The 18,742-nt window shown below is 36.2% G+C and overlaps 1 protein-coding gene across 2 annotated transcripts in view; it reads right to left on the bottom strand.

The window, feature by feature from the left end:
• The window catches only part of NECTIN3 (nectin cell adhesion molecule 3), a 65,210-nt gene that overhangs the window by 26,427 nt on the left and 20,041 nt on the right, over positions 1-18,742 (bottom strand). For both annotated transcript variants that reach the window (XM_062596816.1, XM_062596825.1), the window contains exons 2-5: positions 14,870-15,208; positions 5,821-6,117; positions 3,672-3,789; positions 1,323-1,474 (exon numbers count right to left, since the gene is read on the bottom strand). In XM_062596816.1, coding sequence (XP_062452800.1) covers positions 1,323-1,474; positions 3,672-3,789; positions 5,821-6,117; positions 14,870-15,208 — 906 coding nt within the window. The remainder of the gene's footprint in view (positions 1-1,322; positions 1,475-3,671; positions 3,790-5,820; positions 6,118-14,869; positions 15,209-18,742) is intronic.

Genomic DNA, 18,742 nt, shown 5'->3' with positions numbered 1-18,742 from the left:
TTCTTATACATAGAGGAATCACTGGACCAAATATTTAGAGTAACTTCTCACAGACGTGCCTTTCACTATCAGTTGCAGTACTTAGTCTTAACAGCTAAAGTTTTATTTATTTTATAAGTTCCATTTACAAATACTTCCACTATCTCAAAGTATTTACAAGTTTCCAGTTAATGAGTCAATTAGCTAGACAGTTAATTAGAACCTATTAATTTTCAGAATGGCTCACAGTGCAGTTGTTAGTCTGATGGTCTCACACTCTCTCTCTTGTTCCAAAACTATTGCTACCTAACAAATACAAATTGATACATGTGGCTTGAAGCCTTCTGTACCTTTAGTTTAGTCCTAAGTTCTCATCCTCTTCTCAATCTTTAAGTATTTGTATTTAGTTTGTATATTTGTAGTAAGAAATTGCCTATGTTTCTACTTGTACGTCTTGTAAGTAGTCAACGTGCTCCCTGATGCTTATTTTACATTGTGGAATAACTTAAGGAACTTAACGAAGTTAAACTTCATTCTGTTGTGTGTTTTCATCTCTATATTGTTTTCCTTAAAAATAGTAACATATTAGTCCTCTTCAGTCAAACTAGGGATTATCAATGTAGTTAATCCATCATAAAAGTCTGGAGATCTTTTCACACTTGTACAGCATCATCCACATATACCCTACTTCACAGTGCTCCCAGGGATCTTTTAAAGGTCTTTGTGTTACAAAGAAGCTGACATAGTAAAACATTAAGCACATTATGCTGAAGACACACAGGATATTTTCCAGCAGCAGTAGTGCTGAACACACACACAAAAATTGGCTATGTACACTGAGTAGATCAGCAAATGGAATAGTTAGCTTTATGATGGATACTTCCACCCTGAGAAAAGCAAGCCATGAGTAACTACATTGCCATGCTGGCATTCTGAAGCTAACCCGAACAACCTTAAAGCAGAGCATTTTTGACTTTTCTAGATCTAGCTGCTTCCCTCCCAGTGAAATCTTGTTTTTCAACTTATTGCAAATTACATTTGGTACGTCTTGCCAAAATACAAGTTAACACTGGGAAAAAACCAAAGTTCGCCTACCAAAAGTAAGTAATATGAGTAGTACTGGAGAAAACCTTCAGGCTTAGGAACTTCCACTACACATTACTGTTACTTAAGAGTCCATTTAACTCCAAGTTTTACTGTAGCTCTCAACTTCATACTTTTCATTCCTTTTAATAAAATGGGCTTAGGTATGCAGTATGTCAAGTAGCTCTTCAGTTTGTTTATTCAATTACTGACAAAAAATCTGAGTTAACATATTGTCTTTGTCAAGTAGTAAGACTTACCTAATATGTAGATAGTCTTCTGATCACTTCTCTGACCAAGGGAATTCGTCACTTTACAGACATAAGTCCCAGTGTAGTTGTAAGTCAATGGGCTGCTGAACTGCAGAGTATTGTTGACAGATAACAACCCTTCAGGCCATTGTCCATCCAATCTAAAATAAAAGGGATATATTTTAAGTGTGAATTAAGACTGAAGTCTAAATGTATCTAATAGAAAACAGTACTGATAGTAATCTGAGATTGAATTTTTCCTTAGCTTATTACTGATGTTCTCAATGGACCTTGATTGAATATTTTCACTATCTACCTGAACATTTAGCCCTTTAACTTAAGGGATTTCACACAGAACTTCAGTTCAAGTTTTCTGGCACTAGTGAGGTAGCTAAAAAATAAATGCTCCTAAAAATGTTAAGAAATCATCGTCTTAACTTGGAGGAACTATCCAACTCAAGCTGCACAAAGTATTACTCAATGTAGGATGCTTTTATATCACTTACAATTGGCTATATACAACTATAGCCAGTTGAGCTATCATGATAAAGAACGTTTTTTGCCAGTACAAGCTTCATTTACAGGGCAATTGGACTAGCATTTCTCAGCAAGCGTTCAAGTAGTTTCTTCCCTCTCAATCCACTTCTTTCCACCCTGCATCACTTTCCCTTCTAAATTACAGAAGCATAATCAAGTTTGCTGCTTAAAACCAAGTGACTTGTCCAAGCATATTATTCTCCTGAAGCATTCTGCATGTGATTATAGACAATTGTGCAAGCACAAAGGAGACAGAGAAAGGGACAAAAGCATCAGGACTACTAGCTGTCAAGTGCTAAAATACATGTTCAGTAGGTATGTGTCCGCATGTGTTATCACATACATAAATACAGACTCCAGTTTCATGTGCTTATGACTTCAGCTTCAAACTTTCGCTAAAATCACTCTTCAGTCTTAAATCTGACTGTTTGATAATCAACTTTATTTTAGCTTAGATTCTTAAGACATCTTACTCCCCACCAGACTCCCCACCAGACTCCCCACCAGACTCCCCACCAGACTCCCCACCAGACTCCCCACCAGACTCCCCACCAGACTCCCCACCAGACTCCCCACCAGACTCCCCACCAGACTCCCCACCAGACTCCCCACCAGACTCCCCACCAGACTCCCCACCAGACACTTAGGAGATTTCCTAACTATATTGCTCTGCTGCATCCTATTTTGCTGTTACAAGAACACCTAAGAGGTATTGAACTCAAGTATTTGATAACCTGATCTCAGTATCTTGAAAGCAGAGAGGATTTTGTAAGTAGTATAGGGTCTGAATAGTTGCTTTTAGGATTGAGACAGTTACACTAGCATTTTGTTTTCCCGTTAAACTGCCATGAAGAAATTCCAAACTTACCATAACTTAAGCACATTACAACTAGTGTTCCTATATACTAAGTTATATTGCCATTGGAAAGGAGGGAAATAGAATACAGTTTTAAATCAATACAACATTCCTGTAATATTACTGATAGAAGCACTGCAGATCTATGTATAACTTTCATAAAGATATCATAAATTTATTTCCTTGGTTTCAATTAGCACTAAATGAATTTAAAGTAGCTGCTTATTTCACTTTTTCTCCCTTTACAAAACAGACTTTAGATCTATATTCGCTGGTATTGTTTGTGTCTCTTGCCCGAAACACATCAATGACTGCAAAAGCAAAGCAGGATAAATCTCAAAGTAGAGCCATCCTGTTCACATAATGACATGCAGCTGTTATGTAAGAAATACTTCCTTTCCTCCTACTTCCTCCTCACCTTCACATATGCTCAAACTACAGTTTGTATCAAAGGAAAACCTTGCATTTATCTGTCTTGGCAACTACTTGAGCACCCTTGAAAAAGCCTAACAGATTCCTTAATTCAGGGAGTAGTATGTGCCTTCTCAACTTCAGATTCCAGATCTTAGAAAGCCAATACCAAATAGTCTTCTCAAATATTTGCAATTAACTTTCAAGTAATAATAAAACAGATCTAAAGAACTAACAGTTGGATCCCTGCTAGATTAAGTGGGCTTTCTCCATTCTACAGCAACATAAAAATTTGACTACTTTTTAAGCAACTACAAAGGATTCCATCCTAGAAGAAATGACAAATTGTTCAGGCTTGTAAACTTACAAGTTGTCCACCCACCATACTCAATACATACACTTGTATCCTTCCTTTTATAAGAAGGCTGGGTTACACTATTACCACCCAATATAAGTCAGATACTCCTTGTTTTCAAACCAGGTATTCTGTAAACAAAGAGATATCATTTACACTACCATAATGAAGTGGCAAGCCCCTTTTTATAAATATTTACCTGGTCCACATAAATTCCATAGGCAATGGATTTGCATCAGCATTACATCTGAGCTGAACGTTTTCTCTTCCAATGAACCAGTTTCCATCATAGCCAGTTACTGAAACTTCTGGGGCATCTACCGAAAAAAGATTTAACCTATCAATGATAACATTTTCTCTAAACAGACTGTGTTTAACAGTCAGCTTGATGATGCAAGAGGCATTTTGTGTTTCATTTTTAGTAATGACAAAAAAATACAGTTCCAAGCTACAATATAACATACAGCAGTAGATTAGATCAGGAGCAGTACGTTATTTTAACCAATGTCAATATCCCACTGTGCATTTTCAACAACAAGCATATAGCATTTCAGGAAAATGAAAGGCCTTCAGATGAAGGAAACTGGTTTAATGCCCTATCAATGTAGAAAAAGGTAAGTTAGAGCTATTTCTCACTAACACAATATAGCAGAGGATCAGAAACAGTGTTCTGAAGCCAGGTAATTAGGAAATCAAAAAGGTCATAAATACTTGTTGAAACTGTTAAGGACAGTCATCCATTGGTATTACCAAGTGGGACTGCTACCATGGATCTAAGAAGCCTACCTCAGATAGGCCAGAGAAATTTTGCTGAAGTGTTTGGAAATCACAGAACACACAAAAGCCAGTATGACTCACTATAAGGTCCTACAGAAGAGGAGTAAAGAGGAGTAAAGAGAGTTGCAGCAAAAGCTGTAAGCCTAACGGAAGAGCGACCAGCAACTTGAGAACAAGGACTTGGACATAAAATCTGTGCTTCTCAGTTGCCACTCTCTTGCTTACTAAACAAATACATTGCAAATTCTGAAACAAGTTTAACTTGCTCCCTCTTCTCACTTTGAAGACAAAACTTCATTCTTTTATTCACTCTTCAAGGCAATAGTGGGAATAACCATTTCTATTCCTGAATCAGCTGCACTTCAATCTAGAATTTTACTGTAATGTCTTGTAAAACATGACAGTATAAACCAATTCTTTTCTATCCAAGTGATTTCTTAGTTATGCTAAGAAAACACATTTGTGTACCCAATACAACAGCCACACACTCATCCTTTAGAACTTTAAATTATTCATCTTCCATAGATAAAAACTCTCAAACAAGGAAGTTGTCTCAAATCCTAAACAGCGGTCACCTTCAAAAAGAGGAAGGTGAAATACAACACCAAAGGCTGTCTCAGTTCAAAGTGGCCATCTCTCATGAACTAAACAAAACTTCAAACAGAAAAAAGTCACAGGAGATTTTGGTCAAACAGAAATAATCAGATTTATGCTTTCTACCCATTACATCTTTTTTTAAACCAAACTGATAGTCTAAGATTCAGGACACTTTAAAGCAGCACAGAGCTAAGGAGAGTATCAAAGGAAGCACTTGAAAATGGCTCACTTTGGTCACATACACATTGTTTAACAAAAAATGGATCACATATGCATAAAGCTTATTTATCTCGGTTGGTTTCAATAAGTAGAATTATAAGCCATCTGACTTGTATTCATGTGTTTTAAAGCCACAAACTTGTTAGACAAGCCTAGAGTAACTGTACAGTTTAATTACGCAAGCAGCTGGGTGGGCAATATCACAAATTAACATTGTATATACACTATATTCTCATTTTCTTAAGCAAATTAGAAGAAAAAGCCTTAGTGAATAATTTGAAAAAATAACTTATATCCCTCATAAGACATTTTCAAGTTATCATCTCCAACATGAGCCTTCACTAGAATTCCTCTTTAATACTGCTCAAAATTGTCTCAAATGAACATCAGCTGACATTTTAAGGCACTGTAAACAAACAGTTTACAGATCAACTGAGTGTTATTTTGTCTGTAAACTTTCAAAATTAAATATGAGTAAGAAGTTTGCCCATAGCAAGAGGCAATTTCTAAGACAAAAGGTAATGACTTAATAGTATTATAGCTTCGTGATTAGATCATGATTGTATTCATTGTGTTCAGACTGCAGTCCCTTGGTACTACTCCTGATTGATCTATTACATGCTTTTCTATACAGTTTATTTTCCTTTCATTTCCCTGAAGCAGTATGTGGTCATCTTATACCCACAAAGGGTATACTCAATAAGAAGTGTGGTTAAGATATGCATTGAGTAATAGCGACCTTACAGAATACTTACACTGTATGTCCAACACATGAGAGTATCTTATCTCCTTTTCCAAAGCCGGGTGCCTCACAATACAAGTTATACGTCTTCCTCTTGCAAATCGTGTCGGAACAATAGTATACCGACTGACAACTGTCACTGTTTCATTTGGAAATGACGTAGAGCTGGATTCCATTTCACCAAGACCTCCTTCCCAGTCAATCTCTGCAGCAGGTTTTCCAGTGGCTGCTGTACAAATGGCTGCTACTGTCTGATTTGCACCATCTATCAGAGGATTTGGTCCTTTTGTTAAGCTCACAACAGGTTCAACTATTGGAGGAGGGGGGAAAAGAAAAGTAGATTTAAACAGCAAAGATTCCACGTTCTCAGAACTATTGCTACATAAAACAGTTAAACAAGTTTAATCTCCGCAAAAGCCCACACTAATCATATATCCCAGAAATAAGATAAAGTTCATATTGAGGATAGCAGCTTTATAATGCTTTGGCCTGCTAACACTGTTCACTTTTGCCCACTCCAAGCTTAATATTGCTCATTCACCACATTTAATGCATCAGAGAATTTGCAGGTGGTTAGGTTCAATACACCAGCTACTGTGCTTCAGTTGTAGTGTCTAACAATACAGACAGCTGAAGACACAAGGTTGGAACTATACTGTTTTTTTAAAAAAGGGCTTGGATACTGCTGTACTTTAAGTGTTATACTTAAAGCATTCATCTACACCATCAGTTTGTGATATTTCAAAGTTAGCAGCGGATGTTAAAAGTTAAGATTCAGTTGGTTAGTGTGGCAATACAAACTGATACCAAGTTGAAAGCATCCCAACCAGGAATTACTCAGTAAACTGTCAAGAAGTATATGTACATATGCAAGTACATGCACACACTTGCTCAACATTTTTGCTTGTATTGCACTTCACATTCCAATGCAGCTTCAGGGTATATCTGCAGCACTTCAGTATAGCTTCCCAAGTCAGTATGTGTTTCATGGCTCAACTAAAGTTAGCCTTAAAACATACACATGTTTAGGGACAAAATTAAGTACAAATGCATTAAGATCACTAGCCGTTCCATAGTTAATGATACTGTGTTCATGTAGCATATTCAAGAAAGAACTGAAATATTGAAAATTGAAAATATTTTACCAACTTTATTTTACAAAAGGTCTTTTAGTGTTTAAGTGGTCACATCCTTCCTTTAGGTAATCACCACCACCAGTCAATAAATACACCTCAAAGACTGATAGTAATGAACTGGATTTAAGATATTCGATTAGCAAAATTATACCTTTCCTTCAGAGAACATTACCGCTTCATTGTCTCCACTATAGCAAGTTAGTAAAATTAATTGAAAGCTGTTTAATGTCTTTGAATGTGAATCTTGTTATTTCTGTTTTTAACCAAGTTTTCTAACCCTCATTCTTTCGCTACTCATACTCTTTGTTTACTAGTTGGAAAAGCAGTACAGTACTATACAACTGATGTTGCAGCCAGAAGGCAAACAGTATCACTGAAGTCACTACAGCTTTTCTTTTGCAGTAAATAGGCCCTTTCCTCCTTCCAGCTTCAAGTTACCATATAGCTCATAGAAACTGTACCTATCTTCTCAGCAATTTTCACCAAGTAGCTTCCAGAATTGACTGAGGACAAGGGGTGAGAATGGGCACAAGGGGTGCCAGGATCAAGACAAAAGTGACAAAGAAGCAAGGATAAAGAAGATTTAAATCAAGTACTTCAGAAAGTCACACATTAAATAAAACGAACAAAAAAAAACCCCCCAGCATATCTTAGTACAAGTCTTCCTTATACTAACCATACTAGCAGATGCATCTGTAGTAGGTAGTTTATCACAGAAGGCTCTTTAACAGTTTATGCACCAAGAATACTATAATTTGCCGTCAACATCCAATAGACATGGATACACAGTGGTTAAATGTTAAACAAAATAAACCCACCTCTTCTGGAAGGTACTTCAAATATCAGGCATCAGACCAGAAAAAAGTACTCACAGTACTGTATTTTGTGGAAAACTTTGAATTCCTAGATGTCCTAATGCAGGGGGAGGGGAGGGGAGGGATCCTAATACTGTATTAAGTTTTGACTGCAAAAAAAGAATCAAGGTATTTAAGAAAATTATCTAAGGTCAAGCTTGGAGAAAAGCCAAAAATTAAGCAAGGACATTTTTAAAGTCAGAGAGGCATGCTCCTTCTCCACAGCATTAGAAATGACAGCTGTGAATAAATTAAAAAATTTAAGATCTCTATCATCATCTACAGAGGTCAAAAATTTGAACTCAGTACCATGTCAAAGACAGGGGGGAAGGGAAGAGGGGAAAATCAACTGGAAGGACCCAGCTTCCTTATAAGCCTGTTCCTTACCCAAATGTTTAAAGGCTTAGAAAACATGATGCTACCTGAAAGAAATTTGAATTCCTGATGCTGAATTCTACTGTTGAGAGTAGTAGTCAGAAAAGCTTTTTAAACAAATTCTTTCTATTTATCAAGTCAGTTGCAGCCCTGTAATAGTGCCTCTACTAGGGGATCAGTTATAGCTTAAGTCAGAAAGGCAATTTGCTAGTTCTGACATAAACTAAGTTTTTGCTTTCTAGGATGGCCCATTTTCATCATCAATACTAGAACTGCGGTTTCCCCAGGAGCGTACTGGACTACTACAAAAATCCTTGTCTTCTGATCTAATTAGGCTATGAAAGTCCTCTAAAATGAAGCCATCACTACACAATATACTGTTTTAGACCTCCTTTAATGGACCAACTCTCACTAATCACAGATCCAAGGCAACTGTTGTCACTTGCATATGTTTCAGTATCCTCTAACGGTTGCTTTTTGAAATAGAGGTATAGCTTATAGCTTTTCTTTCCAAAAACTTGAAGATAGCCTACATGTCTTAAAAATGAAATATAGTTCACAACCACTAGCAAGGTACTTCTGAAGTGTTGTTACTTGGAGAACTGAGTAATAAATATTTTCACAGTTTGAGTGAATCCAGTGCCAGAATCAATCTGATTGTTTTCTCCAATACATTAAGACTACTCAGTATTTGATTTAATTTTAAAAACATCAAAAGGAAAGGCAATTACTAAACATACAGTCCTATAAATAAGGTTTTTGCTGTAGGCCCAACATATACCAGCACAGGTGTGCTTAAAGTACACACCTCATTATCAAATGAAAGTTTGTTTCAGGTGAAAGTGGAAGGGGTTGGGGGCATTATTTTCTACTTTGTCTGTCTGGATAGAAAATGACTGCCCATCCTCTGCAATTTTTAACTGACCATAATGTAAGTAAACAAACTAATATCGGGGGTATTTATTTTGTGAAATTCTAATATTCATTCTAAGTCTGAAATATCCACTGCAGAACTTTTAAAGTTTGATTCCCTGCTCTCCATTATCAATCACTAAAACTTACTACAAAAAACAGGTTTTGACCTGATGTCTATATTATATTGTATCTGATGTCTATAATATATTAAACAACTATACAATATAATATGTATTGTATATATACACTACTGTTTGCAAATAAGTTTCAAAATCCATCAGGTAGGACTTGATATTTATAGCATTGTTAACTGACCCATAAACCAATTACTCTGATTTAACCAAAACATTACCCTTTTATTCCCCCTAAATCACTACTAGTAACCTTTCCAATAGGCTCTATGTCTTTAGTACTGTTGAAGCAGAGGTAAACACTCAGAGTTACATTCAGTGTCTTCCAGGCATAAAGATATCAACTGGTGATGTCACTTCAAAAACAAGTTTATATAAGAAATTGATGCACGTAATAGTTATTTATTCCTGAAGAAAGTAATCCCTTTTCCACAGGTTCTTCATCACAGTAAGATCAATTACTCAGGAGCTAGCACTAGCTTTCAAGTCAGAACTTTTGGACTCAATCTTTCCAGTTGCAAATACAGTAGGTCCATATATTCTATTCCTTTGAACTTTCCTCAAAATTAAAATGAGTACCATACCTCCAGAACTGCTCTTCAGTCCCTTCTTGAAGGCATACATAAGTCAACATGTGTTCTCAGGTAGCTGAAATCTCCAAACTCAAAGCAGACTATTCAATATACAGCTTCATTTACTGAGCTTGTTATGAAAACTGCCTTCAAACATCATTAAATTATACTATTTTGAGAACAGGATGTAGGCTCATTTAAAAAGTGAGCTCAGTTTCTCTGAAGATTAGCATCATCAGGAGAAAAAAAAATGTATTTTACTTTCTCAAGTGCCATCTCAAATTGGTGAGATTGGACAGCTTCAGCTGATTAAGTAATTCTTAGTCTTAGGTTTCTCAGAAAGACAAAGTTAAACTTCTCAAAGACTAACTTATAAAATGTACTTATTCCAGATGCAAAGTGTTTCTATGCTTCAAGTTACACTTCACAAATGGCCAGGCCTCCACTATTGCATCTTCCTGTAAATCATGACTCTTGGACTACTAACCACCTAACGGAATGACCAAATAGCCACATGTTACTGACGAAGGCGCAGAGCAACTTCGGTTGGAACACCTGGTTTCCACCTATTGTCAACTGAAGCAACAACTAAAATCCTGCTACTCATTCTACAGCCTTCCTAGTTACCTTAATCCACGACTAAAACACTAGTTAATGTATCCTCAGGTTGAAGGGTAAAATGGCACCTCCTTATCTCACTTCTCACATCAGGAAACAGTTACTTTTTCAACTTGAAACAGAGATTACCCTAAGATTTAAAAAAAAAAAAAAAAAAAGAAAAAGAAAAAAAGAAAAAGAAAAGCCTAAGTTCCATATACGCAGACTCCTGTAGCAGTCCTCCTTAGTCACTGGAATCGTTAAGGGTGCATGGGATTGAGATAATCACACCGAAGTGTATCCAATAGACTATAATTATTCTTGGGAGAGGCATGGAGAACAGCATGAAAGATGAGTGGTAGTACAACTTTCCAAGATTTAGAGAAGCTATTTCAGCCATTCAGTAGAAACATTATGCTCTACTCAGTTCAACTACAAAAGATGGAGGGACAAAGATGGGGAAAAAGAACACAACGAATTCTACAAAGATGCAAAAGCAGAAGGGACTTGCTTCTACAATGCAAGAGTTAAAGTGACAACTTTTTTTTTTTTTTTTTAATAGTTAATGGAGCAGAGATGAATGGGTATGGGCTATCAAAAGCTCAGTGAACACAGAACATCTTGCTTGTGCACCTTAGGAGAAAAATAGTCAGGCAAGCCTGAAGCAACTTCATAGCATTGATTATCTTCAAGTTACATAAAGAAGTGGTGGCTGAAGTATTGGAGCTGAAATTGTACCTAGCTGCTTTGGGAAAGTCTCAACCAACTCAGACAATCATGGTACCCCATTTACTGATTCATGACCACTATTTCACTACCTAATATAAGCCTATTTACTCCCACTTTACCTAATGTTTACAAAGACTGTCAGAGACCATTTGTTGTCCAAGTCCTTACATTTCTTTACAGAAGGACAACATAATAAACTAACCAGGAAATGAAGTGTTTCAAATCCAATTGTATTAAGTTCCTAGGTCTCAAAAAGCTTCTTCTATTTCTGGCTTCAAGTATTTCCTAAGCCTTTTCCAACTGCTGCTGCTATTTTTTATTTTTTTTTTCTCCTTGGTATTTTCGGTATTTTCTTCTATCACTGTGCATAGGAAGTCTGGATGGAATTGGCACGATTATAGCACAAACAGTGTTATTTCCACTTACCATTAAATTCACTAGTTCCCCCACCACAACATGACACTGGGACCTGTCAGTCCTTTCTTCATCATAGCTGACATAACCTTGAACAAATTTTTTCCAAAACAGAATTTCTACTTCCGTTTCTCTTCCCCCCTCAAAACTGTGACCTCATATTTCTGTGCAATAAAAGCTATCCAGTCCTATCCACTACATTAATCTTTACTTCCCCCCCCCCATACCAGTCAGTTCACTAATTTAACTCATAATGGTACATGCAATCTACCTGATACTTTTTTTGCACGGGGTACTGCACAGTACCTTAGAAGTATGTGTACATCTCACCAACACTTTTCAAACAACTACCTCATCAAAATTTCATAACAGGATCTATTTTCCATACTGTTTGACATGCATCTTCCCTTAATTTCTTAGTGTACGGATTCCTGTATTAGCATCTCTGGGATCTATTCAGGCTGACAGACCTACATTTACCTTTGTCAACCTTATTTGCACAGCTGTTTTCTTTACAGGCTAACTCCTGCTTGATATTGGTAAGAGCATACACAAAAACAAGATCTGCTTTATCAGTATGTTATGCTAACACATCCAGCTTAAGAGTAGCAGTCAAACTGAACCATGTACAAAAAAACTCAGAACATTTGACAAGGAAGTTATACAGAGTATATAGTCTCTGCAAGCTACCTAACCATACCCCATCTCTTTTGCCTTCAAATATCATTTTGTCTGATTTAGGTCATTGTCTTCAGAAAGACAAAGAAGCCAGAAACTTGGCATACAAGTTTTCACTTCCCCTCACTTCTCCCCACCTCCTCCAGATTAATAAAAGAAGCTTGAAGAATCAAAGTTTTAAACAGACTCAACATACCAGTTTGTTCCTTAAAGCACTTCCAGTTTTTATATGATTTAACCTCTTCTACAGTGAATTTCCTTAAGATCCTATGAAGCAGCAAGTCAAGTAAACTGCGAGTAAGGACAGTCACAAGATGCAGTAGGTCTATTAAGCTTAAATAGCATAGGACAGACGTTCTAAATATGGCCTTAAGCTATAATGTGCTGCATCAGATGAAGTATTTTATCCTGTAGTTGCATTCTCCTCCACATTTGTCTTCAGTGGCTCTGCCTTACCAAGTGAAAGCATCTACAAGATGAAGTAGGCCTACTACAGATGGAAAGCAAACTACTTCCTCACAGAACAGTAATGGACAGAGATTGGGGAGAAATAGACTGCTGCTTGCACTGGAAACAATTAGTTTCAGCCCCAGGACATTAATTTCTCTCTCCTCACTCACAAGAGAGATTTTTAGAACAGTAGGAGAATGCAGTCAGAATAAAGCTGATTTGAAGTTACATCAGGTTTTAAATTTTTAAAGGAAATACTCCATGCCTTAAGATTGAGCTGAACTTGTGGTTTGCTAAGCTCAGGCCTGTAAAGGTCACTAATTGCTCAGTCGCATACCCATTCTGAAAAGCTAACTTCCCCATTCCTTTTTGGGCTTAAGTATAGATGTCAATATAAAAGAACTTTCAAAAGATAGTACTCTATTGAGGCCACAGAAAGCAAGCAAGTCTGACACAGGCTTACCCAGTTCTACATGCAAGTCAAGCAACTGCTAACTAAAAAAGAAAGGCAAACAATAGAAAACAAGCCAGAGGAACAGAATAACAAAGATGAATAACTTGTGAAAGAACTTTAAGCTACGTCTCTCTCCCTGCTCCTCATCCCACCTCCAGAAGTGCAGCTAATCTTTTGTGGCAGATTTATTCCTCTCAAATATGTAAGTTTGTTAACAATTGTTTTGGGGGTGTTAGGGTATGCGTTTGCAAGTATTAGTTAGGTTTTGCAATTCTGAGGTTGATACCAATTCACCGACAACCACTATAAACTACAAAGAAGCCACGATAAAGACCAATGTATGCATGATAAATACTTCTCTACCTAGTCCAACTGCAGTTTTTGAACACATGAAGTTACCAAGCAACTTGTAGCCTGTCTGCATTTTTGAATGTGACAGAATAAACACTGTCCACACATTTGAGTTGTGTGGCCTCCTTAGGTTCTTCATAAATCTAAAGTCTGAAGCATGACAGACGCAACTGCTAGTAAGATCTAAAAATGTTTCCTATTAATAGGGACTTACTGGAAGACATGATGGAAAGCAGTAAGAGCAAGCCTCCCATTTTATGTTAATATCGATAAGTCACAACAGTTGAAACATGAATTCAAGAGATAGTTATCATAGCCAGACATAACACCACTTGCAGTGTAGGTCGAAGAACTATGGAGAAGGAAGGGTCATAAGGCTGCATCCTATGTATCACATGGAACTTCTTTGACCAAGTTACTTGTTTGAAATTAGATTGAGTCACTTGCTTTGGTGTGTTTATTTTGCCCCACCTTGTGGTGAAATCCAGTTTACATAGTATGCTGTAACCATCTGATTAAACTTATATAGTACTCTACTATCCAGGAAAGGGGAGAGAGCAAAGACCAAGAACCTAAAAAAATACACTTATTTACAAAAATAGAGCGACCAAGGGCCACTTTAGCCAAGTAAGATGCCACTTGACCACTCATAGCAGATAGAGAAGTAACTTGCTTAATTGAGCTATAATAAAGACAAGTCAACAGATTTTGAAATTTCAAAATAATCATTTTACTTCATACTGTGCTACCAACTAAGTCTACCTGTGACTCAGTAGAAGTCCTTTATGACAGCATTTCACCATACCAAGGCAAGATGCTACTAGTTTAGAATTCTACATATCCTGACATGAGAAAATTGATTTTATATAAACTTTGTATTTTGACTATTCACAACCAGCAGAGGGCTTAAATTTCCCCCTCCTTCTTCCCACAATTCCACTAGTAGGCTGAATAACTATTTTACATTCACACTGTGCAGACAGCAATTTATATAACCAGCCCCAAGTAGTTAAAATAAGTCATATTAACAGTATAATTATCAGGAAACTTAGACAAAGTGGTGACTAACAACATCTTTAGCAGCTTCTCAGCACACACATAGGTCTCTAGTATAAGCACTACCAGGTCCAAATTCTAAAGCATCGTCCAAAACATTTAGACTAGCGCAATGCCTAAAATTGTCTTTAAGTCAGGATGATCAAGTAGTAAGTTCTAAAGAAGACAGACCTTAAAGCAGTCTCTTCACTAAAGTAAGCTCAAGAAGGCTTTTAAGAAAGACTAGCGAATACATCTTTGCATTGCCATTAGGTAAAGGAGTAAATTTTAATGTATTAGTAAAATTGCAGAAATTATCCAAGACTTTTGTGCTAGTCATCTAATCTCTTTTTATGAAGAGGTTGACTTACCTAGTACTGTTACAATTGTTGATGACTGTGAATTTCCAAGGGGGAATGTAACTGCCTTGCAAATATATTCTCCTGCATCAGAAAAGCTTACGTTTTTTAAGACGATTGTTGCATCAGTAAGTGAGTAATTTTTAAATGATACTCTTCCTTGGTATTCTCCTTGAATAGAAATTCCATATTCAGGATGATGGACAGCAATAGTCTGTGAACTTTTACCATGCATCTTCTCCCAAGAAACTTGTGTAATTGTTTCATTTACATCAATTATGCATTTCAGTGCAACTTTCTTCCCCCAAACTGCCGTCACATGTGGATCAACAATTGGTCCAGCTAAGGCACCTAAAAACAAAGCAATCATTAGTTGGTAAACAAGAATATTATGCCTCTTAAGTCTTCACATTAAGCTTTCTTCAACAATTAGCTTACATTTCTCAAAGAATTCCTACTTCCCTCTAAAGAGCTACATTCTTCATGTGATTCACAGCAGTGTGGAAATATATCTTGACCTTACAAAGGTACGGTTTAAGCAGCAACATGAAATTACATCCAGAAGTCTGAACTTCTGGATCCACTGACCTAAGGGTAGACCAACCATTCTTGAAAAAACACAAGCATTATGATGCAACATTCTACCAAAATGATCTGGTAACTGAGCAACTGCTGCATCTATTTTTTGGAAGAGTTCACTAGATGCCAGTGTTGGGTATATTCATATTTACTGGAGGGGGGAAAAAGTAATCAGACATGAGACAGTTGCAATCAGATGGCTGATGCAGGAAATCTAGTAAAAATGTATGTTACATTACTGCTTCTTCTGTTTAGACTCCTAATAAAAAATATTTAATGAGACATGCATAAAAAACTTCTACCACATAAAAGTGATTAAAACTAAAAAGCAGTCACCACACTACTCCATCTTAGCAGTGACAGTCAATCTAATAATTCAATTTTATCTTTAGTATTCTTATATCCAGGAAAGAAGTGCACCAAACATATCAAATCTTAATGTTACACTATAGTACAATGTTTTCACGTTAGTTCTTCCATATGCATTAACACAGTAAAATACAAAAATAGGTATGGTCATTGCTTGCTTAATATTTAATGTATTTCTGTTGTACACCTAAGATACCTTCCTTATTAGCAACTACATTCTGAGCTCAGTATTTTAGATCAGCTCCTTCAAGAAAGGAAATCCAGAGGAAACAGTTTTGATCTCACACAAAGCACATTAAACTACAAGTATGCCTCTCTTGTTTTGGCCAAAACAGATGCTCTAGCACCTTCTTCCAACATCCGTTTTCTTGGATTAGTGTAAATTTATATAATGAAGAGCAATCATGGTCTTAGAACATAAGTGCAGTAAAAATAAACACAGTATGTTCTAGAGAAACTATTTCATCTTCTCTGCTTTTCTCTTTAGCTGTTAAACCAGGATTCATTCTGTTATCTAGTAAGTTAAACAAAGGAACTAGACTTGAGACTAAGTTTTAGTCAATTGTCACATTCATGAAGTCATTCAATTTGAGACATTAGCCATCTTTTTAATTAAGTTTCAACAAAAGCAAGATTACACATTCAAAAAAGTAGAACTCGTACACACTTTCATAAAAGTGTTCATTGTTGAAAGCTTTTCATTTTCCATCCACTGATTCTTCAGTGTTCAAACACTAAGTCAATGAAGTCACCTAAGCAAGTGATTTAGAGATTCAGCTATAGATTTCTTCAGTACTAAACTCCTGACTAATGCCAGCAGTGTGAAGACAGTGAGTTGTACAACTAAATCACACTAAGCCAGAACCTAATCTCTATATTATTGATAGACCAGCCATTAAAAGCGCTTAGTGAGGGGCAAAACCACCATGAAACTCAAAAAATAGAATGAATTTGAATTTCTGATAAATAAAATCTGATTACATCAGTAATCCACAAGCAAAAAAAAAAAAAAAAAGAAAGAAAGAGAAGAAAGAAAAAGAAAAGGAAAAAAAGCATTTTTTGTAGACTTTTCATGCCTCTTCAATTGACTTATATTGTTGAGACAAACCCCAGACAGAGGACAACTATCTGAACACTTAGTTGAAACTGATGAAATTCTTCCCAAATTTTGCATACATCTCCCACTGCTACATTTAAGTATATGCAGGTGTATTCCTTAAAGGTAATTTAACTATCACCTCCTATCTTATAACTTAAAACGTTTACAAGTTACATTTCTGCGGTATTCAGTAAAGAAACTCTTTCTTGTTCAGAAATAGGCAACTTACAATATTGTAGGACCAACTCGTACCGAGTCTTCAAAAAAAAATGATCAGCTCTACTTTTAGCTGCAAAAAAGTTTATAAGGACAGAGAAGCACTGCAAGTAAATTTAACTAAAAGCTTCTTACACTTCTGTAAAAGTATCAAATCGAACAGAAGTGTCATTCTGGTTAGTAGCATATACTTAAAATGTTTTGTTTCCTTTTAAAATTAGTTTTTTTTTTTTTTTTTTTTTTTTAATCTGGGCTACATCTAATAATTAGAAGATTTAGCTACACCAAGATGACCAGAGGACATTTAGAAGTCCAATATTCAATCAACTCAATTATTCCTTTTTTGGAGATGCAAAAATAATTCCCCCCCACCCAAGGAATACTTTTAGCAGCTCATTTGTGCCATGAGAACATTGTATTACTTCTTACATGAATTGCATTAATGTTTCCAGCAGTCTTTTTGTTGCTGCTAGTTTCAAGATCACAGACTTGACAGAACAAACCTTAAGCATACCTTCAGCTATATAACATTAACCAGTTTCATCTTATACTTCATTCAGCTTTTCCAGTAACAGAAATAGAGCCAACAGATTATTAGACCAAATTAAACACATGTTGGAAGAGAAGACAAACTTGAAAGACTCCAAGAACAACATCAAATCCACTTATCTATACCAGTTACTTAATTTGAAATTAAATATCTAAGAGTGAACATGGACAGGGAGAGGAGAGCAAAGAAAGCACAATATTATTGCTACTACAGGATTACTAGAATCATCCACAGTAGTTTGCGGGCGTACAAAGTAGCTATATGAGAGTGGCTGAATTTAAGACAGACTTTGAAGAGGCTCCCTAGACTATAAGGCAAGGCAGTAAGGCAAGGCTTGTTAAGAGCCAGGTTAAAATAATAATAATAATGGGTAGCTATAGTTACATTTTTTTTTTTTTTTTAAAAAAAAGATGTGTTGTAAAGAAGTGGTGATTAAAAGAAACAATGAGTCAACTGCAGGCTTAGACCAAGAAATTGAATCAAATTTGACGGTTTCTATGCTATCTCATAAAGAGGAGAAAATGAGCAGCTTTACATACCCTAACACATCTCTTAACTAATCTTACAGAGACTTTGTCAATAAAAGCCACTAAGCCCTACAAACTAAACAATTCTGGCCTGATATTCCATTCATTTAGTAGATAGATTTTTCTTACCACTCAAAAGCCTTCCAGCTGCCTTGTCTTTTAACCTCAAACTCAGAACTGGCCTTCTTATCTATGCAGAGAAGTCAGTGTCTGTCAGACAGACACTATATTAAGGCTTCCTTTGACAACTACATCACTAATCATTGGAAATACGCACTACTATTTCTAAAGTTTCCTATCAGAAAACTTGCTTTGAGTAGAACCTAGTCATAAAACTTACTGGTTACACTGCATACTAAACAGTGTACGTTTTTCCAAAAATGAAATTAGATACTAGTTAACTTGCATTATACATCAACTGCTATGTACCTTATTTACAAGGCTACCAGTTCTTCAGGTAATTACAACCTTTTACCCCAAGTATGAGGTTTAAGCCCATGAATCCATCTCCTGAAACACCCCACAGCATATAATTTATGCTGAAC

This window comes from Rhea pennata, chromosome 1 (genome assembly GCF_028389875.1).
Source record: "Rhea pennata isolate bPtePen1 chromosome 1, bPtePen1.pri, whole genome shotgun sequence".
NCBI lineage: Eukaryota > Metazoa > Chordata > Aves > Rheiformes > Rheidae > Rhea > Rhea pennata.
This window is presented reverse-complemented; position numbering and strand designations above follow the sequence as displayed.